Genomic DNA, 25,571 nt, shown 5'->3' on the forward strand with positions numbered 1-25,571 from the left:
TTTCAATGGGATAACTGGGGGAAATACACTACAAGTTGGTGGAAAATTCATACTGGTCACCAGATTTGGTACCACATGTGTGTCTACTATTTCCAAATTCAATGAAATTGGTATCTGGATAAACTTTTTAATAAGATGAAGAGGTTATTCAAGTTGTGGATTAGGGTTACACAACTTCTCATAATAGCACTTCAGAGAGGGAATCTATGCAGTGAAGAAAGTGCATTTAAACCATGTTGAAAAACAGGTTCATTTTTTGCCTAAAAAACATGGTCCTTCACTATTAAGCTAAACCCCTTCCAGCTTGTTTTTTGTTTATGAAAGAGGTTTTAGACAAGTATTACTACATATATCTTCAGTCATTAGCTGATTACGGTAGGATAAATACAGCCCTGTCAGCAGTACAAGAATTAATATCCAACTAGAATCACTGGTTGAGAACTATGAATTATTTAAGAATAAAAGAGATGACTCACTGAAAGGCAGAAGCCACTCTTTCCAGGGAAGAGCTGGCAGTCGACTGAGCACAATGTAGGGAGACAGGCATGTGCATGTGAGTGATGGTGTGTGTGTTTGTGTGCATGTTTTTCCTACAAGCTTGAAAAACAAAGTTCATGGTGAAAGCTAGCAAAAAGAAGCTCTGTACCTCTTGTTAGTGTACCTATCAAAGTTGCAGCACTTCTGCCTTTCAGTGAATCATCTCTTTTATCCATAAATAATTCACAACTAGAAACACTGACATGACTGGCAGACTCATATTCTTCTTGTACAAGATATTTCAGAGGTAAAAGGCAGTTAAGTCAGATAGAAAGAGCAGACCTGTGACACCCTCTGGGGTTACGGTGTCACTAGATGTTAGTATGGAAGGGCACGCATTTATCACATTGCTCTCCTGGCCATTAGTATCAACTTTCCCAAACTGTAACTACTACCTCTTCTTTAAACAGATCTTAATTTGGTTCAGCACCCTCTATGGAAGCCCTCCAACAAAGGAAAAACAGATTCAAAACTGAGCCCAATTGTTCACTGTCATAAACTGTTAGGCTGATCGACAACCTACTGAGACGCTTTGTAGCACAAAAACACAAATGAAACAGAAGGGGCTCTGAAAACTTGATTCAGCCATCAGATAACACTATAGAGTTTGAGTTAAGAACTAAATACTTGGAACTCACCTGTACCCATCATAGTCTACAATGACTAGAATCTCTGGGTAGATCACATAAGGAGCTTCCCTCTTGCTGACCGACCGTGTCGTGCGCCTATGGTATCGTTTTGCCAGTCGGTCGGGCTCCATAAATGCTGCAACAAATTGAAGAAAAAGTTTTTAAATCATGGAGCTTCTGTAATGTGTTGATGGATTAAATGTAAATACCTGTGCAATTCTTAATAAATTAAATGTCATATTTTGAGTGAAAGTAAATGAATTATACTAAACTCTCACTAATCCAGCCATTCCTTGCATATATTTATGCTGTGTCAGTGGAAATGTCCGATTATTGAGAGTGTCTTAAAATTAGCATAGACATATAAGGATTAACACTCACTATGAAATATGTCCCAAATTTTTAGTTTTGATATGATGATACACAATGGCAGTAAGCTTCAGCAGACATCTGCTTTACAAACATTACGTTGGTACTGTGTGTTTCTGATTGTTGTATAATGTACTCCAGGAAGATATCTGCAGCTTCAGCACTAGCAGTGAGAGATATCCTCATGTTCTCTCCTCCTGTGTCCTCTTCTTCATCACTTTCATGATAACTTTCCTGTATGCTTTTAATTATCTCTTTGTCTCATAAAGTTTGGTCATAAATTGTTCATCCAACACTGAACTTAGCAGCAATAGCTTTATGTAAAGAATCTCAATTCAACTTATATATATATGTAGATGTAGAATTCAACTTACCTCTAATTTCAAGTTACTGCTTGAGATCTAGCACGACATGTTTCCTTTTGGAAGCCATGATACTGAAGCAAAGCCACAATTTTGAACATGTGTACATTGTTTACATTTTAATTAACTAACATCATAGTTACACATTAAAATTCATTACTGCGTGTGTCATTTCTGCTTGAGTGAACATAAGCTGGTTCTTGGCCAGATTACTGAGAGGCCAGACTACAGAGGGCCAGACTAGTGAGAGTTGGACATCACAGTGCCTTACTTGATGGAAGGTGTTTCATGAGATCTGAGTGGCATCAAGTGATGTGAGAAAGTTCACTTTGTAAATAAGAAGTACCAGTAGGCCCACGTCAGGCAAAGTTCAGCTTACTGGACTGCTACATGGAGTAATGTCAAGATACTTGTCGTAAAACCAAGACTCAATTTTTCCAGCATCATGAAGCTAGTGTGACACAAAATTCTGACAGCTGAATTATGATGCAGTCTTAGCTTGGTCTCTCAAACAGTTGACTGTTCGCCCGTTTTCTTGCCCTGCTACTTCAGGGTCTTGTAACAAACTCAGCCAGGATGTGAAAAATCCAATATGTGTATAATAGATGAGCACCACTAACTAAGCTGATTTAACTAATAGATTTATTTCCAACTACAAAGCTAGGTAGGGTTTTGTTCTCATTGTTTTTGAGCTCCACTGCTACCTGGGACACTAAAAATTAAAACAAATGAAGAAGACAAAAAATCTGAGGGCAAAAGACCAAGAACTGCCAGAATTTTAGTTGCTGTCCATGTCTTCTTACATACTTTTGATCTTTTCATGTTTGTTTATCTGGTGTAAGAAACAACAGTCTGCTCCAGTTTTGTTAGTGCCTGTAGACGACAATGGCCATATCCAGAACATAATCCAAAAGCTGACATTTTTAACATTCTTTTTCACGGTGTCTGTCTATGACTTAATTCCTCTTCTATGTGGTGAGTAGCAATCTGTCCTTTCCCAACTGTTGTTACTATATAAATTCTTTGCAGATGAAGATCTAAGTTATATAAAAATGAAATAATAAATATGTAAAATGTTTCATAAATCAGTTAGACCATTGTTTATCCAATACTCTGAATTTAAATTTCAAGAGACAAAACTGGCAACATGGAAAAAGACAAAAGACAAAATTTTAAAAAATTCTGAGTGTTTGACACATGAGTGTGATGAATGAATGGCCAGCATGAAATTCCCCTTGTTCCTAGTGCTGTACTAATGTTTCAAATTGTTGTCTATGAATAAGTTATGTTTGTTGCCAACAAAAATAATCAGTTATAGATGTACAAAAAGAGGGCACTTAATATTTTTAAATTTCTTAACAGTCAGGGACTGTATGCTTTTGATTTTGCATTACACATATGTCTAACAACTGAATTGTAAATACAATATTCTAATCGTTTTGCTTTTGTTATCCCAAAAAATAATGCCATACCTTACAATTAACTCAAAATAGCTATGGTAAACTATTTTTCTTGTCTCTATGCTAGCTGAATGTGGTATAATCGTCACTGAAAAAGTCATGTTGTTTAATTTATTTGTTCAGTACCACACTTTATATGTGAAGACCATGATGAATTATGGTATAGATGCATTCCTAAAAACTTAACACAGCCTGCTTCTTTCAGTTCTTGGTTTCTATGATTAATGTGGGTTTCATTTGTCTTAGAATTTTTGGGTTTAAACTACAGTAAATGTGTCTTTCCAATATTCAGTCCATGTAGGTAGAACCAGTTTTCTAAACTGTCTAAGAGATTTGTGATAGTTGAGGGAATTTGTTCCAAACCATTGCTTTCGACAAGGGCAGAAGTATCATCAGCAAATAAAACTGAGTTTAAATTTATGCTGAAGAGCAAGTCATTTATATAAAATAGAAATAAAATTGGAGCCAGAATTGAATGTTGTGGAAGGTCTTATTAAGTAAGCATGTATCCAGAGAAGAAATTTCCCATGATTGATGATATAACTACCCTTTGTTTTCTGTTTGTGAGATATGATCTAAACTCCTATAAAGCACAATCCTCAATTCCATATCATTCCATTTCATATGGGAGCAAATGCTTTTGTGAGGTGCAGAATAATTCTTCATCTTTTCCCTATTTGTCTAATGTGCATTTGCTTTTTTGAGAGCTATATAAATTATCTGAAGTTATGTATGCTCTTTCTATATTTTTTTAAAATTTGCATTACCACCACTTTTTCAAATATTTTTGAAAATATTGGAAGAATGGAGTTTGGGCAGTTGTTCCCCACGTCTTCTCTTGAGTCTTTTTTAAACAAAGGTACTCCTCTGCATACTTTAAGAGATCTGGGAAGTGACCTTCTTCAAGTGATTTATTAATTATTGAGCAAAAGGGGTGAGCTGTTATCCTGACAACTGTTTTAACTGCTTTGGTAGGTACACCATCTCACCTTGCAAAATTTTTGTTTTTCAGTTGTAATATAGTTTTCTCTACATCTTTGGCTGAAATTTTCTCGAAATCGTTAAAGTATTCATCTGCCTTCTGACCTAAATGTACTTTCTCTGTATTAGCATCTGCATCTACATCTAATTTCACTACATTTATAAAAAGTTATTGAATGATTCTAACATTTGAGCAGGATTTGTTACACTTTCATTTCCCATGTTAATTTTGGAAATATCTTTGCTGTCAGTTGTAATTCACATTTATGATTTTACAACAGACCATGCTGCCTTTGGTTTTTATCTATTGGTCAAGATGTAATAGTTAATCACTATTTCTTTTGTTTTTACACTACCCTTTTAAATACAGTTTTATACTGTTTGACATTATTAATGAAAATAGGGTGTTTGCTGTATTTCAGTTCCTTATGTAGTTGCCTTTTTCTCTCACTGGATATTTTTATTTTAGCAGTGATACAGTTTAGCGTAGTTGACATTTTTGTGTGGTGTACTCTAAGTGGAAATATATCACTAAATACACTTAAATTTTTTTCTAAAAATATGTTAAAATTCACAGGTATTGGGATATCATTTTCAACTTACGACTTCACATCTTCTAAATTAGAGCAGGACAGTTGTAAAGTTTCAACAGTAAAACGTCTTGCTAAAAGTTTTTGTAGTGTTTGGTTCATTTGCACTAGTTATTTCAATAAATAGAGCAGAATGGGATGAAAGTCCTAAGTCTACACATAGCTTCCTTGCATCATCAAATTATTATTAGTTAAAATATTATCAATGCTGGTTCCTGTATTTTCATTTTCTCTTGTGGCTTTCATGAAGGCTGCCAGTCACTGGTTTCATGTGATAAATTTATATTGAAATTAGGAGTTATTCAAACCCTTCTCTTTTTCTCATTGTAACTTTCTGTAAAAGAGCCATCAACTTTGGTAAAATTAATTTTGTTGCCTCTACACCTGGGATTCTGTATATTGATACAATAACGGACATATACATCAAGGTATATCAGTCAGCTACATATCTCTAGCACTCCAATCAAAGTGCGTAACTTACGATCCTTCTGTATGTGGATGGGAGTCACAGGGCATTCTCACATTCTTAGGATAAAATTAGAGACCGAAAGATCTCCTCACATTGTCTTCGACCAACGCTCCATGCAGCTGACCAGAAGTAGACCGCTACATTCCATGTTTCGTGTAGGAACAGTGTGAACCGAGGCTGTAACTGCTGTCGCGCACCCATCCAAGACCACAAGATGTCTCCAGATGCGTGAATTTCGAGGATAGCACCCCTTATCGCTGTACAGTAGATATGAAACTCTGATGATACAAAAGACAGTTAAGAACAAGAAACGGGTGGTTTTTATGCATGATAGAGTTCCAGGCAGATGGTGTTTGCTGCGTTTTACGTAAATCAGCTGCGATAACAATTCTAAAGTATTTTTCTTGTGTCTTGGGTCAGTACCAAGAAGGTATTGGTAAGAGAGAACATAAACACATTCACCCCTACGGCTACAATGTTCTGCAAAACACACTATAATGTTAGATCGTTGCGGTTTATGACCTATTAGTCGGATGGAATGCAACACTGTTACTATCCCAGTGTAAGAAATATATTCCCTGCGTATGACATACATTCTCCTTGCAGGTTTCTTTACGATAAACTATGGTGATAAACTGTAAAAATGAAAAACTATTTCCTTAAAACATCGATTCCTTATGATACATGTACAATACAGCTTTACAGAAGTGTATAGCCCCCACTATTCACATCCGATCACGGTTCAGAAATTATACTATGCTTGCGTCAGTCCTATATAAAAAGATCGTTAGTAACGGGGAATGCCTCTTACAAAGAGAGGGACAAACGCGTAGCAGCGGTGTTTGACATGTGAAATTACACGTCGGTCCTCCACTAACTCAGTAAACACGACATTGTCAAGAAGATGATTGTAGTACCTCAAATACATCTATCACTAACTTGGAATCACCGTAGTTATGAAACTGAAGACTCGTTTTTATGCCCAAGATGCGGCAGGGGAATGGAGCACGGCGCATAAATCTTCCTTCGTCTAGAGGAATGCGTCGAAACAGGATGGAAGTCCTCTGATGACAGAGAGGTTTGCTGTTAACGATTGCGAGTAGGCGGTGCTCTGCGTCACGCACAGAAAACACAACTGGCGCATCCCGACAGAGGAACGGAAAAATATGGTCAAAAGACTGCAGCAACATGTCCCTCTCTCTCTAAAATGCATCATCAGTCTACCATTAAATCCTGCCTCGTTACAGCTCCATCTCACCCTATCACTCCATCCACTCTCTGTCATCCTTTAACGCAAATGCAAGTAAGTTTAGAGGCAGATGGTTCTCTCTTTTTCCAGAAAAGCATCGAAGATAGCAGTCAACTCGCGCGTCTCACTATTACCTCAATAAGCATACATTAGAATGCTGCCTCGACGAAAAATAAAAGATTGTATCCCCGCTTTCCGTTGCTTCCATCTCACCGTTTTCCCGCATTCCTCTAACTGTCGTAGACTCGGTCCTATATACAAGAACTGTTCTGCACCAATCAGAAGACATGTAAATACTCCCCCAATTTCCCCGCATTTCGGTGTATTTTCACTTAATTTATACGTATTTTCCGTAATTTTATTGATTTTATGTGCTTCTATCCATGCGATCACGACGTCACTTATCGTTCCGTGTTCCAAAATTGCTTGTAAATGTAGTACAGCTGCCAACACCTAGCTCAAACGCACTCTTTTTTTTTCTGGTCGGGAGGCATAGTATAGCACTGTACTCGAATGCAACCAGTCACCTCCAACCGCATATTCTACAGTTGCAGCACGTTTGCTATGTTTTCTGCATGTATGTATCTGTGCATGGGCCGCGAATGGCTCCCAGGTCCCACAGTTGACCCGAGTAAGCGTTTGCGTGTGAATCCGCCGAGCGCTATATCTGGAGTGATGGGATGCCGATCCACAATATACCACGTCCGGAACAGAATTTTAAGGTGGATCCGTCGCGCATTATATGGGATGCGGATCCACAAGAAGTCACATGCGGAATTGGGCTCGAAGGTGGATCAATCACGCTTTACGTCAGGAGACGTGTTCTATATTCGAAGCTGGATCCACCAGCGGAAACGTCATGGGAGCCTTCTGCGGCCATGCACGGATACAGACATAAGAAAAACAGAGCAAACGTGCTGCAATTAGGCCCGATCTTTGTGATTAATTACGTATTAAGGATCGATATTTGCGTCAGTTTCGAGCGGTATTGCGAAAGTTTTTCCCAGTAGGGTAACACCAGTTGTATGGTAGCGTCAGTTTTTGAGTTGTATTGCGATTTTAAGCCGTCCTTGTGTAGCACTATGCGCGTGGTTGTGTAATTATACCCGATCTTTGTAATTAATTACGTAATTAGGATCGATCACTGCGTCAGTTTCGCGGCCAAAGTAAATAAAGTACACTAATCTAACCTTCCTCTCCCGCATCTGGACAGTTTCCATGTGTTAGGGGGTGCACTTGGGCTTCCCATCCAGAAGAATCACGGTTCGAGTCCCAGAAAGGGCAAGGCCATTTTTTCATTTCCTGTCAATTCCAAGCGCCTCTGGTGGTTTAATTGTGTTGCGGGGGGGGGGGGGGCTTTCTACCCAGGTGGACCAGGGTTCAAGTCCCGGAAAGGATACCGCCAATTTTAATTTCCCCCCAATTCCCAGGTGGGGAGGGGGGTGGGGATGTCAGCACAGCCCTGGGACAAAGAAATTCCCACCAAAATTTAAAATTTCCGCCAATAGGGTAGGTTGAGGGGAGGGGGTGGTGGTGGGGGAAGGGGGAGCAGGGGCTGGGACACACGAGTAGCTGAGAAAACACGTGACGTCATCTGGGGTCGGGGGTGGGCATAGTCAGGGGCAGGAGTGGGTGGGGCTGGGCGGGGGCAGGGATGCTTAATTGATCAATTTAATTAATTTCATATCAATTTGATATCAAAAGTAAGCTACAAACCCCACTACCCTACTACTCACGCTCCACACCATTACAGAGCCTCCACCAGCTTGAGCAATCCCCTGCTGACGTGTAGGGTCCACTGGATTCATGAGGTTGTCTCCACACCCGTGACTCTATACGCTAGATACAAATTGAAACGAGACTCGTCCGACCAGGCAACGTGTTTCCAGTCATTAACAATCCAACGTTGGTGTTGACGGGCTCAGGCGAGGTGTAAAGCTTTGTGTCGTGCAGTCATCAAAGGTACACGAGTGGGCCTTCAGCCCATATCGAAGATGTCTCATTGAATGGTTCGCACGCTGACACTTGTTGATAGCCCTGCAATGAAATCTGCAGCAATTTGCGGAAGGGTTTCACTTGTGCCACGTTCAACGGTTCTGTACAGTCGTCGTCGGTCGCGTTCTTGCAGGATCTTTCTCCGGCCACAGCGATGTCGGATTGATGTTGTACCAGATTCCTGATATTCGCGTTATACTCGTGGAATGGTTGTATGGGAAAATCTCCACTTCATCACTATCTCGGAGGTTCTGTGTCCCATCGCTCGTGCGCAGATTATAGCACCACATTCAAAAACACTTAATTATAGATAATCTGCCATCGTAGTAGCGATGTTGTTGTGTACATAGTTTCATGTAGTCAGCGCGTACACAACTTTCCCACTAGAGCGCTCCCCGCTAAGCACAACAGCGCAGGCGCAGTGCTCGTCCGTCCGTCTCCGCACTACGACATGGCACTGCCATAGAGACGGACCAAATTCTGCTTCCGCCGATCCGTGTATTAATATGTAACGCAGCCAGTGAGATTGCTGCTCCTCGCGGATCACATTCGCGCAGTGATACATGAATGCGCGAGGTATTATAACAAGTGTACAGACCTCCGATTAGTCAAAAAAATGTTTCAAATGGCTCTGAGCACTATGGGACTTAATATCTGTGGTCATCAGTCCCCTAGAACTTAGAACTACTTAAACCTAACTAACCTAAGGACATCACACAACACTCAGCCATCACGAGGCAGAGAAAATCCCTGACCCCGTCGGGAATCGAACCCGGGAACCCGGGCGTGGGAATCGAGAACGCTACCGCACGACCACGAGATGCGGGCTCCGATTAGTCAGTCTGCATTTGTCTTCACCAGTCTGTACGAGTTCTACATTTGTCTGTACCAGTCTATAGTCAAGTTTCAGTCTGCGCCTAATAAGATTACCATATTCCTGTAATAGCCATGAAGATAAATGTATAGACACTTTTGTCAAGTATCAGAGATATATGCGAGAATAAGATTAACGTACCAATACCAAAGGAACTTCAGATTGTCAATTGTAAATAACATCCAGAACCAAGTTAAGTAAATTTTATTATTTTAATAAATGTGTGTGAAAATTAATCAAGTTCTGTTTAAAGTTGGTCACCGTCAATCTGCTACTCTAAGCGTGCAAGCGGCATTTCTATCGTCTGACCTAACGGCAGAAGATAAACGCGCCACGATAAGACCACGAGACATATTGTTGACAATCGCCTACTTCGTTAGAGCGACAAGTAAAATAATCTGATGGTGTGTGTACTGAAGGTCTTACAGTCCGCACACCACAGATGTCCAATCTAACAACTGCACCAGACACTTGTCTTATATAGGCGTTTCCGACCGCAGCGCCGTATTCTACCTGTTTATATATGCCTGTATTTGAATACGCATGCCTATACCAGTTTTTTTGGCGCTTCGGTGTATCTGATAATGGGGGGAAGTGTGGTGGTGTTGCTGGTTGGAGGGAGAAACACTGTACATTGTTTTCCTTTAATGGTGGGCCATAGTGTACCTGAGATTCCTTCTCGGTCACTTACCGAGCGAGTTGGCACAGTGTTTATCCCACTGGATTTGCCTTCGGGAGGACGACGGTTCAAATTCCCTGCCCAATCTTCCAGATTAAGGTTTTTTTGTGATATACCTATATCTACATCTACATCTACATCTACATCTACATCTACATCTATACTCCGCAAGCCACCCAACAGTGCGTAGCCGAGGGCACTTTACGTGCCACTGTCATTACCTCCCTTTCCTGTTCTGGTCGCATATGGTTCGCGGGAAGAACGACTGTCTGAAAGCCTCCGTGCACTCTTTAATCTCTCTAATTTTACATTCGTGATCTCCTCGGGAGGTATAAGTAGGGGCAAGCAATATATTCGATACCTCATACAGAAACGCACCCTCTCGGAACCTGGTGAGCAAGCTACACCGCGATGCAGAGCGCCTCCCTTGCAGAGTCTGCCACTTGAGTTTGCTAAACACCTCCGTAACGCTATCATGCTTACCAAATAACCCTGTGGCGAAACGCGCCGCTCCTCCTTGGATCCTCCCCATCTCCTCCGTCAACCCGATCTGGTACGGATCCCACACTGACGAGCAATACTCAAGTACAGGTCGAACGAGTGTTTTGTAAACCACCTCCTTTGTTGATGGACTACATTTTCTAAGGACTCTCCCAATGAATCTCAACCTGGTACCCGCCTTACCAACAATTAATTTTATATGATCATTCCACTTCAAATCATTCCGCACGCATACTCCCAGATATTTTACAGAAGTAACTGCTACCAGTGTTTGTTCCGCTATCATATAATCATACCATAAAGGATCCTTCTTTCTATGTATTCGCAATACATTACATTTGTCTATGTTAAGGGTCAGTTGCCACTCCCTGCACCAAGTGCCTATCCGCTGCAGATCTTCCTGCATTTCGCTACAATTTTCTAATGCTGCAACTTCTCTGTTACTACAGCAGCATCCGCGAAAAGCCGCATGGAACTTACGACACTATCTACTAGGTCATTTATATATATTGTGAAAAGCAATGGTCCCATAACACTCCCCAGTGGCACGCCAGAGGTTACTTTAACGTCTGTAGACGTCTCTCCATTGAGAACAACATGCTGTGTTCTGTTTGCTAAAAACTCTTCAATCCAGCCACACAGCTGGTCTGCTATTCCGAAGGCTCTTACTTTGTTTATCAGGCGACAGTGCGGAACTGTATCGAACGCCTTCCGGAAGTCAAGAAAAATAGCGTCTACCTGGGAGCCTGTATCTAATATTTTCTGGGTCTCATGAACAAATAAAGCGAGTTGGGTCTCACACGATCGCTGTTTCCGGAATCCATGCTGATTCCTACAGAGTAGATTCCGGGTTTCCGGGTATCGCTCGAATCAAGTGCCGGGATGGTTCCTTTGAAACGGCACGGCCGATTTCCTTCCTCATCCTTCCGTAATCCGAGCTTTTGCTCCGTCGCTGATGACGTGGTTGCCGACGAAACGTTAAAGCCCAAGCTTGCTTCCCTCAGCTGCGGCAGCTTACCGTAGTCAGAGAGGTCGTCGCGGTGGTGTCCCCCGGCGCGTCGGTACACGATGTGCGGGTGGACGCCGGCGGCGGCGAGCTCCCGGGCAGCGCGCGGGGAGCGGTCTGCGGTGGCGTTGGCGCCCAGCGGGAAGCCCGACGCGACGGCCACGTCGTCCTGCAGGTCCTCGCCTTCGGCGTCCAGGAACATCTCGTCGTCGTCGACGGAAGGGCCGAGGTGCTGCCGCACCGCCGCCGGCACCGGCTTCACCACCAGGTCGTGCCCGATCGTCCCCTCCTGTCAAAACAGAACGTCGAGAATGAAGCAGAGCGCGGCTGAACACCGTAGAATGTGGCTGCCTGCTGTACCACTTTAACTACCGCGGTCGGAGAAAAAGTTGTTTGCTGTGCCGAATTAAAACGTAGGGCCGGGTCGGGGATTTTCTCCGCCCGGGGACTAGGTGTTTGTGTTGTCCTCATCATCTCATCATCATTCGGAAAGTGACGAGACTGGAATTGGAAAGATTGGGAAACTGTACGGGCGCTGATGAGCACGATGTCGAGTGCCCCACAAACCAACATCATCATCATCATCATCTAAAACAGTCCGCCCCCATAGCTGAGTGGTGCCGGCACGGTAGCTCAGCGTGTTCGGTCAGAGGGTCAGCTGCCCTCTGTAATAAAAAAACTGAGTTAATCGATCAGCAACGAACTTAAACGGATGTCTTACGACGTCCGCCCCGAGCAGATGCAACGAACAAAAGCGAACAAAAGGAGATTAAAAAAAAAAGTGGTCAGCGCGACAGACTGTCAATCCTAAGGGCCCGGGTTCGATGCCCGGCTGGGTGGGAGATTTTCTCCGCTCGGGGACTGGGGTGTCCTAATCATAATCCTTTCATCCGCATCGACGCGCAAGTCGACAAAGTGGCGTCAAATCGAAAGACTTGCACCAGGCGAGCGGTCTACCCGACGGGAGGCCCTCGTCACACGCCATTATTATCATCATCTAAAACGTAGAAAATCAAGTTACACAAATTTCAGTTATGACATACACCTGTAGTCTGGCTTTATCAGACAATCTCACTTTTCATAAAAACAATAGATCAGAAGCCAAACTTGGCCTGGAGAAGCTTCACGAAATGTCACAGAAAACTGGCCTACGAATCTCCTACGAAAGAACTCAATACGTGGAAAGGAAGCCTGCAGATAACTTACCAGGAAGTGTCACAAGTTACGCACTTTAATTATAGGGGAGAGATCATCCAACCATCTAGATTGAACTCAATAGCCAACCAAGAAAGAATCTCAAAATAACATAAAGCATGTAAGCTCACCTGCAGTCACTACAATAAAAACTATATCAATGCAAAACTATGGCATTACAACAAAGTTGCTCTACTAGAAGCACTCTACGCTGGTCAAACAAAAATAAGAGATATTGAAAATCAGGAAAGCGGAATCTGAGGAAAATATTCGGGCTAGCTTTTCGTGAACGAATTTGGAGAATGTGGCCGGCGAGAGAGATCAACAGACAGAAACAACAGCAGACAGCTTTAGGAAACGAAGGATGAAATTTTAAGGACAATTCCTGAGGATGAACAGAAACGAGATCACAAGCCGAATCTGCTAGATGGCAAACACTAGTAAAAATAAGACAACATGAATCATTGATACAGAAATGGGAAACGCAGAGGATAACTTAAGCAATCGAGTACAGGTCAGAAACACTATAAAAAATATACACTTACACGGAAAACCACAAGCGAACAGAAAATAAACCGTCGGAAGAAGGCAAGAGAGAATAAATATAGCAAGCGAATGAGGAGAATTTGGGAAGAACGAAGGAACAAGGCAAGATCGTGATTAAGGTGTACACGCTCTCTCGAACTCATTTGCTGTGGTGGCCGCTGGCGCAGCCATCGAGTTAAAAGGGAGAACTCGGCTTCAGTAGTTATTAAGGATACTTAAAAAAGTTTCATCCGACTTTGCAAGACCATATCTTCTACATGAATGAAGATCGAAAATTTTGCATCGAAAGTAAAAGTTTGGCTTGGTCCCGGTCGTAATTTTCCGGTAGGGTCTCCTCTATTTCCTCCACTTGCCCCGTAAATGTTACATGAATCATGCCCTGGAAATGTTGGAGATCTGACATTTTCCACAGCTGCGATAACGGAAGATTGTCATTTTCTGCGGGGGGGTGGGAGGTGGGAGGGGCATGGCGGAGGACATTGGTTACGTGTCTCCACTAGCAGCATCTGTGGTCGAACTGCGACGCATCAACAACAGCAGCGAATGCTGTAACTTCAGGCATGATCTCATAAATGTTGGACGAGGCTGACTATGGGTGTTAGTCGTGCGTCCAGTAGAGAGCACATTAAACATTTGTGAAAGTTAATTGAAATCTATGATCTCTAAACTTTGTTATAAAAGGCTTCCACTCCTCCCAGAATTGTATGTGCACGCATGTAAAAGATATGCCCTCGTAAAAGGAAGGTTCACTTCAGAATAAAAATTTTGTAGCCCTATGCATAACGATTCTGCATATAAGACTTCGTAGAAGACGCTTGGTTATGCACCACAGCTGGACGTCCATTGAGTGGCGACAAGTGGCCTTTCCAGATGATTCACCTTTCGTACTCCATCGGACTGAAAGCAAACTTTCTGCAACAGTCGTCGGAAGGGCCAGGGCCGGTGGAGTGAGTGTTATGGCCTGGGAAATGTTTTCGTGACCTTCCCTGGATGATCTCGTAATTTTGGAAGTCATAATAGATCAACACAAGAATGCATCTATTCTTGGGGAACATGTCCACCCCTACATACAGTTTTTTATTCCTCGCCATGATGGCATCTACCATTAATGTGTGTAACAGATTACAGTGTATATGCGTGGTTCGGAGAGCACAAGGATGAGTTTGCCGTACTCCCCTCGTCAGTAAACTCCCCTGATTTAACCAAATTGAGAATCTGTGGGGCTGCCTCGATCGGGACTTTCGCGCCGTGGATTCTCAACTGAGAAACCTACGGCAGCTGGCCAACTTACTACAGTCGGCACGGCTCTACATCCCTGTCGACACCGTCCAAAACCTCATCGACACACTTGCTGCATGTTTCGGAGCGGTCCATTTCCACTCATGTAGGAAATATAATCTTATGAAATCGGAGGAGTTTTTCTGGAACACCGTATTGTCCACTTCAAATTTAGTTGTAACTGCAATGATATGAGTACCCCTATCTGCATACAGGCGTTGAAAGTCAACGGGGACAGTTGAAAATGTGTGCCACGACCGGGACTCGAACTCAGGATCTCCTGCTGACATGGCAGACGCTCTGTCGATCTGAGCCACCGAGGACACAGAGGATAGTGCGAATCCAGGAACTTATCTCTGGCACGCCTTCCGTGAGACACACATTTCCAACTTATTGTCCCACACTACATTCATAGTGGCCCTGCCCATTCTACTCATTACTCGCAGCTTTTTGCCGATTCCCGTAAGATTTCGGGCACTGTGCACCCGCACAGCAGAAGAAGATGGTCAAATGACCGGTGAACCTTAACTAAACAGGGTGTTACAAAAGGTACGGCCAAACTTTCAGGAAACATTCCTCACACACAAATAAAGAAAAGATGTTATGTGGACATGTGTCCGGAAACGCTTAATTTCCATGTTAGAGCTCATTTTAGTTTCGTCAGTACGTACTGCACTTCCTCCATTCACCGCCATGATTTCATACGGGATGCTCTACCTGTGCTGCTGGAACACGTGCCTTTACAAGTACGACACAACATGTGGTTCATGCACGATGGAACTCCTGCACATTACAGTCGAAGTGTTCGTACGCTTCTCAACAACAGATTCGGTGACCGATGGAATGGTAGAGGCGGACCAATTCCATGGCCTCCACGCTCTCCTGACCTCAACCCTCTTGACTTTCATTTATGGGGGCATTTGAAAGCTCTTGTCTACGCAACCCCGGTATCAAATGTAGAGTCTCCTCGTGCTCGTATTGTGGACGGCTGTGACACAATATGCCATTCTCCAGGGCTGCATCAACGCATCAGGGATTCCATGCGACGGAGGGTGGATGCATGTATCCTCGCTAACGGAGGACATTTTGAACATTTCCTGTAACAAAGTGTTTGAAGTCACGCTGGCACGTTCTGTTGCTGCGTGTTTCCATTCCATGATTAATGTGATTTGAAGAGAAGTAATCAAATGAGCTCTAACATGGAAAGTAAGCGTTTCCGGACACATGTCCACATAACATATTTTCTTTCTTTGTGTGTGAGGAATGCTTCCTGAAAATTTGGCCGTACCTTTTTGTAACACCCTGTATATATATTAGAGGTAACTCACCAAGTGCATTGTCTTTGGCGATCTCTAAACTCATGAGCTCATCCTCTCTGACGTGAAAATAAAGAACTATGACTGACGCCCGAACAATAGGGAACTAACACGTACTGAGACTAGAAAATAGTCCATTCATAATGGCTAGGCACTTGCCAAAATTTGGATTTGCCAAATAAAACCTACAGAAAAGGACGACTGATTGCTGCGCTCTATAATTTATATAAAAAAGACAATTCTGTTGCACCACATTTGAAAAGCGTCTATTCCCTTCTGGTCTGAATCGCTTGCAGCCCACGTTTCTCTTCCGTTACAGTCCATACAAATGCCTTCAGAAAATACTTTCTAACATTTAAATTTATATTATAAGTTAACAGATTTCCCTTTCTAAGAAATGCTTTTCTTGTTATAGCCGGTCTGCATTTTGTATTCACTCTATTTTGGCAATCCAGTTAGTTTGCTGCTCAAATGGCAAAATTCTTCTAACTTTTAATGTTTCATTTCCTAATCTCATTCTCTCGACGTCGCCTGATTTAATTCGATTACGTTCCATTATCCTTCTTTTACTTTGGTTGAAGTTCATCTTATAACGCCATTTCAAGATACTAACCATTCTGTTCAGCTGCTCTTCCAAGTCCTTTGATGTCTCGGACAGAATCGTAATGTCACCGGCAAATCTTAAATTTTTTAAATATTTTCCTTCCTGAATTTAAATTCTCTTTCCAGATCTTCCCTAGGTTTCCTTTACTGCTTGGTCTGCGTGGTAGTACATTTATACCACTATTAAATGCCTAGATATATGTCTACCCGATCATGAATTTCACCTCCAATAAGAAGTGGTGGGAACTGCCCTTATTTCCTGGACAGTGTATTCGAAGTGCTCAACGCGTTGTGAGCCGAGGAAACCCGTACGGTTTATTTTGATCACTGTATGATATTTTATTTTTAGTGGCGGGAAAGATTAAATTAATACCAAGACTACAGTTACCGGATAACTAAAGACCGAGGATAATACTTCAACTCTTTCGGACGTAACTTGTTCGGTACTCTCGTAAGTTTACAGGGCCCGTGAGCGATGAAAACGTATCTGCGAAGTGTATTATGTGAGGCGAAGAAAAGAAAATTTAGTGTAATAATAACCTGACCTAGAGTGAATCATCTCGAAAGATTTCTGGGTGACATTAGATTAGTACAACTGGAGCTATATTATGAGCACACTGTTCTGAAATTATGTAAGTTAAAAAAGAAAAATGTGTGCTGATGTAACTCCGTCATACAGCAAGCCGCCGGGCATTCAAACAGATGTTATCAAACTCAAAAATTGTACAGACGGGAAAGGATCATAAACTGAGCAGTATGAACTGAATATTTCATGGTGTACGAGTTTATGTATGAGCAGTGCACTGGAAACACTTATCTGTATACTGGTTATGTTTCATAAGGTGCAGCTATGTGCTTGCCTCAATAGCCATGTCTGGGGCGATGAAAATCCATTTGTATGAGAGTGGTTTGAAAAGTTCTCGGAATCACCAAGAGAGGTTAGCGCTAGCGCAACGAGTTGTTCACGTGAGATTCATTAGACTGTTGCCTGTAAACACGTGCCATGTCAGTGCTCTTGGAAGAAAACTGTGGCAATGACGTGGCTCTGTTGTTGTTCCCCCGTAGTGCTTTGCGAAGATCGAGATCCGAGCAGTGATTAAGTACTTCGTAAAGAAAAGTATGAAAGCAAAGGACATTCATTCCGATTTCCAAAGTACATTGGGGGACTCAGCACCTTCATATTTAACTGTTGTTCAGTGGACAAATGAATTTCAATTTGGTCGGGAGAGTTTAGATACTGATCCACGCAGTGGTCCCCAAGATGAGTCACTATCCCAGAATGGCCATGGAGGATCGCCCATTGAAAAATGCGTGAATTTGTTCACACTTGCCAAATGTTATCTGAAAGGGCATATCACGTTTTAACTGAAGAATTAGAAATGAAAAAATTATCTGCAAGATGGGTGCCGCGACACTTGACGCATGATCAAAAGCATGTACCGTCGCCATGGCAAAATTACATGAACTGAGGTATGAATTGTTGCCACACCCGCCTTTTCACTTGATATGGCTTTGTCAGACTTCCGTCTCTTCCCAGAACTTTGTGGACAGAGATTCACTTCAAACGAAGAACTGATACCTGGAGTTGACAACTATTTTGCAAGCCTCGAGGAAACTCATTTTTGAGATGGGATCAAGACACTGAAACATCGTTGGACGAAGTGCGTTAATCTACAAGGAGACTACATTGAAAAATGAAAACGTTTCAGTGATGTAAGTACATTTTTCTATTATGCTCCGAAAACTTTTCAAACCACCCTCATATTAATATCGGTAAGCATCTAAACAGTAGATACCTTCAATGTTCCATTGGAAGCGAGGTCCTGTCCTATGGCTAGTGCGGTACCCATGTCTCCTTCCTGTGGTTTATTTTCTCTATGAGGCTAGATGAAGTCGATGGAGTAAGAAACATCAGTAGAAAGCGAATGAGGACTTGTTGCTAGAGTTCTAGCCGCCTGTCGCATTGTGTAGCAGATTACAGCGATGTTTGGAAGAGCGCGATTAAATTTTTCGCGCCGTCGTAATGCATACATTTTGAGACGCGTTTCATTTGTTACTTATAAGGCGTGTATGTTAGTTTAGAATTAAATATTTATTACCAACTATTAGTTTCTGTTTTCAAAGTATTTAGCTTTTAATTCTCGGCAGCCAGAAGTATGTTAACTCCAAAGCTTTGGGTCGCCCAGAGTATGATCTTTTCTTTCCTTTTCAACCATTGCTTCTGGAGACACCGCATTCATCCGAGACGCACTCGTGCTCGCGACCTCCGGTTGTTTACGTCGCTTCTGCTAGACAACGGAAACCGGCACTACTTGATATTCTCTTTTTTCCTTCCATTACGCAGTCGTCTTCAGACAAGATGCGTGCCGTTGTGTTTTACCGCGACGACCCGCTGCTTATTATCTGTTGCCGCTGTCGGCAAGATGCAGATTCTTGTGGCTCCGTGTCAAGGCTGCTGGCCCATCATCGCCTTCACCCGCAGGCTGCGACCTTCAGTCCCGTTTCCTCATCTAATGACATTACAAACGACACCGAAAGCAGATTAATTTACGGAACATAGCGATGGCGTTTTTTATCTTTTTGCCCCTTCTCCTGACAGACAGAAGATGAAACGAATCTGCAGCCTCATCTCTCCAAATATGAATACTGTGCAAAATGACGATGTTTTGCTTTCAGTGTCTTGCGAATTGAAGAGTGCTGGTTAGAGGTGAACACCAGGACACATAAGAAGTGAGGCTCATTATTGGCCGGCTGGTGTGGTCGAGCGGTTCTAGGCGGTTCAGTCTGGAACCCCGCTTGCCGCTATAGTCGCAGGTTCGAATCCTGCCTTGGGCATGGATGTGTGTGATGTCCTTAGGTTAGTTAGGTTTAAGTAGTTCTAAGTTCTAGGGGACTGATGACCTGAGAAGTTGAGTCCCATAGTGCTCAGAGCCAACTCATTATTGAAAGCACTCCTACCTTTACGTCATTACATTTAGCACGATACTCGACTGAGTGCATTAAAATTTAAAAAAAAATTGTTTCAAATGGCTCTAAGTACTATGGGACTTAACATCAGTCCCCTAGACTTAGAACTACTGAAACCTAACTAACCTTAGGACATCACACACATCCATGCCCGAGGCAGGATTCGAACCAGCGAGTGTAGCAGCAACGCGGTTCCGGACTGAAGCGCTTAGAACCGCTCGACCACCCCGGCCGGCTATTGATATAAGGATCGTAACTTCTACGGGTTCCAGAAAAATAAAGAGCAAAGGCTAATAACACCTGGTCACAGGATAGGGAGTAATTCTGAGGCGAGAAGAAGAGTCAAACCAGGGACTGTATTGTTTTCTGGTGTCCGGTGCAAATTGACGGTGATGTAGAAGGGAATCACGGGGTGGTTGGTGAAGAGCTAGCGACTCCAGTGCAGTGGATAATATCAACAAAGAACCCTACCTCTCATGTTTCTCTACCCGAAGAATCTCTGACTTAAGCATCCATATGGGTATTTCATTTACGGCAGAGACAAACTGCCGGTTATCAGTAGAAGACTGTTCCAAAATATATACTCCCGCCTCATATAGCAGGATTGCTGCCGTGAAGCGCTGGCACGTGTCCAGCAAATGACCCCATTACCTTAGGAGGACGTCGTGGGAACGCCAGGTGAGAGGCGAGGTGAGGCGCATCCCAGCCGTTGCGCAACTCCCCCAGTGAAGGGGACGGAGTGCTGCGGCCGCAAGGTTACTCCTGTTGCGGCCACGGGGAGAGCCGGCTGCCCGCACCTCGTCTACTTACTTTGCCTGGCTCTGTAAGCTTATGAGCAGGCGTTTAGTGCACTGCCTAGCCGCTCACTGTCTCGTAGGAGCGTCCCAGACCCTGGTGTTTCAGCTGTGCATGGGCGTACTCAGCAGGTGGGGGTGGGAGGGTGGGGGTGGGGGGAAGGGGAGGGGAGATATCTGCCCGCTCCCTTTCCCACCTAGGAAAATATGATCTTCACAGACCGAATCCAGCACCTCTCGTCTCCGCCACACATACAGACGTACCAGTTCAGTATATGTGACAAGTGTTCCCTGAGCCATATGTCGTCAAATCCCGAAATTATTTCGCCATTCACTGTGAAACTAATATGACATCAATACGGAGTTTGCTGATGACATAACACCGGTCGCCGAAAGTGAACAGCAATGTATCATCATTCAGCTAGAACGTGTTCTGTATCATACAATCCACACAAGAAAGAAAGAAAAAGCTAAAGTAATGGTGTGAGCAACAGGTGGATATACACTATTTGATCAGAAGTATCCGGACATATGTTAGCTGATGTCAATATTACGTGCGCCCACACTTCGCCCTTATGAGTACTAGTATTCTGTTGGAAACACTTTCAGTGAGGTATCTGAATGTCTTTGGAAGAATGGAAACCCATTATTCCTCAAGAGCCGAAACCAGGGAAGTCAGCGATTATTTATTTATTTATTTATGACCCTTCTCCCTTTGACTTCATCAATGTATGCATTCGACTCACATATTCACCACACCTCCTCCTCCCTTCCCTCCCCCGTGTCCACCTCTTCCTCCCTCTATCTGCCCTTCTCATCCCCCCATCTCTATTGTCTTTCTCCTCCTGCCCACTCTCTCTGTCTCTTCATCTCCTCCTCCCCCTCTCTTTGTCCACTTCCTCCACTCTCTCTCACTGGCCATGCCCTTCTCCACCCCCTCCCCCTCTGACCATACCGTCCTCTCACTCTCTCTTTCAATCACTACCTCCCCTCTTCCTTTTCCGCTTGCCCACTACCCCTTTACACCTCTCACCTCCCTCATACATCTCTCCCTCTACCCCAGTCCCTTTGCATTTCCTCCTGCCTCTTCCTCTGTCCATCACCTCCTCTGTCCATCTCAATCTGTCCCCAGGCCATACTGATCGGCATGTTTAGCCTCTGCAATACAGTTCAGTGAAGCAATCTGATTCTACTTCCACATCACACCTATCACACATGGTAAGCTAAACACCAGGGGTTGAAATTCATTTATTTGCTCTTGACATACAGCATACCATGCGAAGCAGGTCGATAAAGCAAATCGATACTATTCCACCACAACACGCCTGTTGTGCAGGTCAGCTTACATGTCGTAGCCTGGGAAATCGTGAAATGTAGGTGTCCAGTAACGTTTATACTGTGACCACACAACTAGACTCTTGTGCAAAGCAACCTATAAGTCAGAAGCTGGAAAAATACGTTTTTGCCTGTATCCCCCGCCCCTATTGGAGGAAGGAGGCTATAAATGCCACAGTGCTGATACTCGTGAGACCTGCTGTTTCTGTGCCAAATTTGGTTGAGAGCGATTGAGAGGTTTGGGAGGTGTTCCCAGACATGCACAAATACCCTTTGCTAGAGGTGTTGCTCTTTACTCCACCTCGAGAGTCATTTAGCACTGATTACAGAAACGTCTGGCTTATGATAAGCTGCTCGACCATTGTACCAATTTTTTTTAATCCATCTATACAAAGTCATTGTGCAAGCTGAACTGCTGTTAGCACTTTGTAACTCATGAGTGATTCCTTCTGCTGATTTCATGTGATTTTAAACAACCACCCTCCACAATGCTCGATCGTCCCTAGTCTTCACTACATGAGAGTGTTCGTTGTTGGTTTACCTATGGTTGTTCCTTTGCCTTACCACCTCATTTTTTATTAGGGCTGACATATCTCTAAAGGATTCGTTACTGACGTGACATCCATTGATCACTACACATTCGAAGTCACTCAGGTCTTCTAACTGACCCACTGTGCTGTTACTGCATCTCTATTGAAAATGCAATAGTTCTCACGTCCTTTTATACTGGATGGTCTGTATCTCATATCATCTGGTGGAGATTTCTGCATTACATAGGGCTGTTTGATACTTTTCATCAAATACTATATTTGAGTAGTAAATGTTAAACTTGGATAGAGCACTCGCCTCAGTAAACGTAAACAATATAACTCGAAAACACAAGGAAATCACATGGTTCAAATGGCTCTGAGCACTATGGGACTTAACATCTGTGGTCATCAGTTCCCTAGAACTTAGAACTACTTAAACCTAACTAACCTAAGGACATCACACACATCCATTCCCGAGGCAGGATTCGAACCTGCGACCGTAGCAGTCGCGCGGTTCCGAACTGGGCGCCTTAACCGGATATTACATGTTTATCCATCTCTCTCCCTTGTTCTATTCGTGTCGTGCGGTATGGGCAAACTGTATATAGAGCACAAACATCCATCTTGTGAAGTTACAAGTGATCAGTTGAAGGAAAAAAGAATATGGATTGACCAAATACAACTAGAGTGAGATCAAAATGTAAAATTTGGACCAGAACTTGTTGACACAGAGCATATTGAATACCATCGAATACCATAAATCGAAGAGGGAAAGGTTAGGAGAACCCTTCTGGCATTCCGTGAAGTTATATTTCGAGACCAAGGAAATAGTTAAGTCGGCGTACATTTACAGTGCGTCACGGGAGGAACGATCAATATTCAGGAATATGACAGGAACGATCATTCGAAGCAAAACTGTATAGTAAACATGGACTCTAAAATATATACTTTGAGCATTTCTTCATTTTCGATACCGCGAGACAAAACTCTTTTACTGCAAAGCTCTTTGCTTTCCATATTTTGGGAGGATGTACAATGGACCAAAACAAGAAAAAAGTTGTCTAGTAAATATCGGCTTTAAAATATCTACCGCCGGCCGCGGTGGTCTCGCGGTTCTAGGCGCGCAGTCCGGAACCGTGCGACTGCTACGGTCGCAGGTTCGAATCCTGCCTCGGGCATGGATGTGTGTGATGTCCTTAGGTTAGTTAGGTTTAAGTAGTTCTAAGTTCTAGGGGACTGATGACCACAGCAGTTGAGTCCCATAGTGCTCAGAGCCATTTTTGAAAATATCTACCAAAGCTACGAGCCCTTGTTCAGTAGAAGAGACGCGTTTCTCAGTATCAAAGAAGAAGATGTGCTCATACTGCTTAAGGGATCATTTTAGAGCTCATGTTTACTTGACTTTTATGCTTCGAATGATGATTCCTGTCGTATCCCTGAATACTGATTGTTCCTTTTGGAACATCTGTAAAGCAAGCGAATCACCTTAAGTTGCGCGGTGGAGAGTACTTCCGGCACCAATATTATTTCATTCGTGTCCTTTTCGAGCCTATAATGGTGCGGGGGAATAAAATCATTCAGTAAAACTCTATTTTGCGAGATACCAGACGCTCTTGTAGCGTCTGCCACCGGAATTTGATGAACATCTCCGCTACGTTCTCGCGCATAGGAACGATCCCATGACGAAACGCGACGCTCTTCATTCTACCTTTTCTATATGCTCTATTAAGGCAACGTGATAAGCGTCGTGACTGACGAGCAACTCAAGAATCGGTCGAATAAGTGTTTGGTACGTCATATCTTTCGTGGATGAATTTCATTTCCCTAAGATTCTAATTGATCTCAGCTTAGCATCAGCTTTTCCCGCAGCTAATTTTATACTCTCGCCCCACTTTACATTGCTCCAGATAACTAGCTATTCCTTACTCTCTCAGGGAGTAGAGAAAATAAGTCTTCCATGGACGATGACAAGGATGACTGAGTTAGTATAAATGATTAAATTCAGAACTATGCAGCTATTCAAGCTTTATTTCCTTCTCTTCGTAGAAGACTTTCTGACTCTCCTGGATAATTGCGAATAGAATAAGGTCGAAATCTCAAAAGAGACTAATTATGAGATCTGCAGTCTCATGAATGAAGGCAAGGCAGTAGAAGTTTAACGTCTCGTCGACGTGAAATCATGCCGGCTTTCACCTGAAATTATCTGGGCAAAAAATGGCCGGACGGTGCCTCACACACTGCTCTTCCAGAATATGTGCGTAAGCATGCAACTCTCCAAGGCGAGGTCGCAGCGGTTATGTGGTATTACCTGTTCACTTAAAGGGAAAGCAGCAGGCAGCCACGTAATTACGCGTAATCGCATTGGAGATTGTGCACTCCTGCCTTCTTTATTTCTCGAGGACCCTCCGTTTAACGTGTATTTAGAGTCGCTATCGAATTACAATTTAAAGCACATACAAATTTTAATCACAGCGTAAAATTTAAATAGCAAAACAAAGAAAAAAGAACTTGGGGCAAACCCAGGATCGAAAAATGAGTGTTTGGATCTGTCGCAATCGATATAACTGCAGCAAATACAACTATTGATAATATTGCCACTGTTGTTACCGCCACCAGTACTACTACTGCGGCCATGCTGTTTACTATTATCTACCTCCTCCTCGGTCATTGTTATTCTTCTTCCGTCACGCTGTTCTGTGTGAACAATTTTACTGCTGGGGTAAAATTTTCCCAGGATAGGACATCGGCCTCTGGCCAGGAATGGGGTTGCCATTTTGAGGACTCTAAACGTATCTGATTTTTCTGTTCGTGTTTTCTTCCTTTATTATTATTATTATTATTTCAGTTACTATTATCACTAGGTTGCAGATTATGTTGCGAGAGTATGCGCTTCTGACGTCGCCCATTTCGTATACACCATCCATGCAAAAAGCTCCGAGACTGATTTTATTTGTGCCATGTTACAGACGTCAGCGCAGTAGCTACTGTGGGAAGAACTAAGCATTGTGAACAACAGATGTACATTTGATCAGTCAGTTGTGAGCAGGAAGTGTTAAGTAGCTGATGTGCAACTGTAGTGTGTTAATGATGTTGTGGCAATGGAGCAATATCTTTGAATCCAGTGTTCAAGACATTCTGCAGAATTTTTGTTTGGACGAGCAGTTTGTCCTATTACTTTTCGCTGTTTTTGCTGTACAAAGTAACTTACGCTCCAAGCCTTTCCGTTAGTATATGATTACTCTCATTGGACAAGAAAGGCATTTTATGAGAAATGTACTCAACAAAATGTTAATGGGACTGACGTTGT

General features: G+C 43.0%; 1 protein-coding gene across 7 annotated transcripts in view; it reads right to left on the bottom strand.

Moving 5' to 3' along the window:
* LOC126277991 (A disintegrin and metalloproteinase with thrombospondin motifs 1) overlaps nucleotides 1–25,571 on the bottom strand; it is a 452,319-nt gene that overhangs the window by 50,048 nt on the left and 376,700 nt on the right. For all 7 annotated transcript variants that reach the window (XM_049977663.1, XM_049977660.1, XM_049977657.1 and 4 more), the window contains exons 6-7: nucleotides 11,714–11,990; nucleotides 1,176–1,302 (exon numbers count right to left, since the gene is read on the bottom strand). In XM_049977663.1, coding sequence (XP_049833620.1) covers nucleotides 1,176–1,302; nucleotides 11,714–11,990 — 404 coding nt within the window. The remainder of the gene's footprint in view (nucleotides 1–1,175; nucleotides 1,303–11,713; nucleotides 11,991–25,571) is intronic.

Source organism: Schistocerca gregaria, chromosome 6 (assembly GCF_023897955.1).
Source record: "Schistocerca gregaria isolate iqSchGreg1 chromosome 6, iqSchGreg1.2, whole genome shotgun sequence".
In the NCBI taxonomy this organism is placed as follows: domain Eukaryota; kingdom Metazoa; phylum Arthropoda; class Insecta; order Orthoptera; family Acrididae; genus Schistocerca; species Schistocerca gregaria.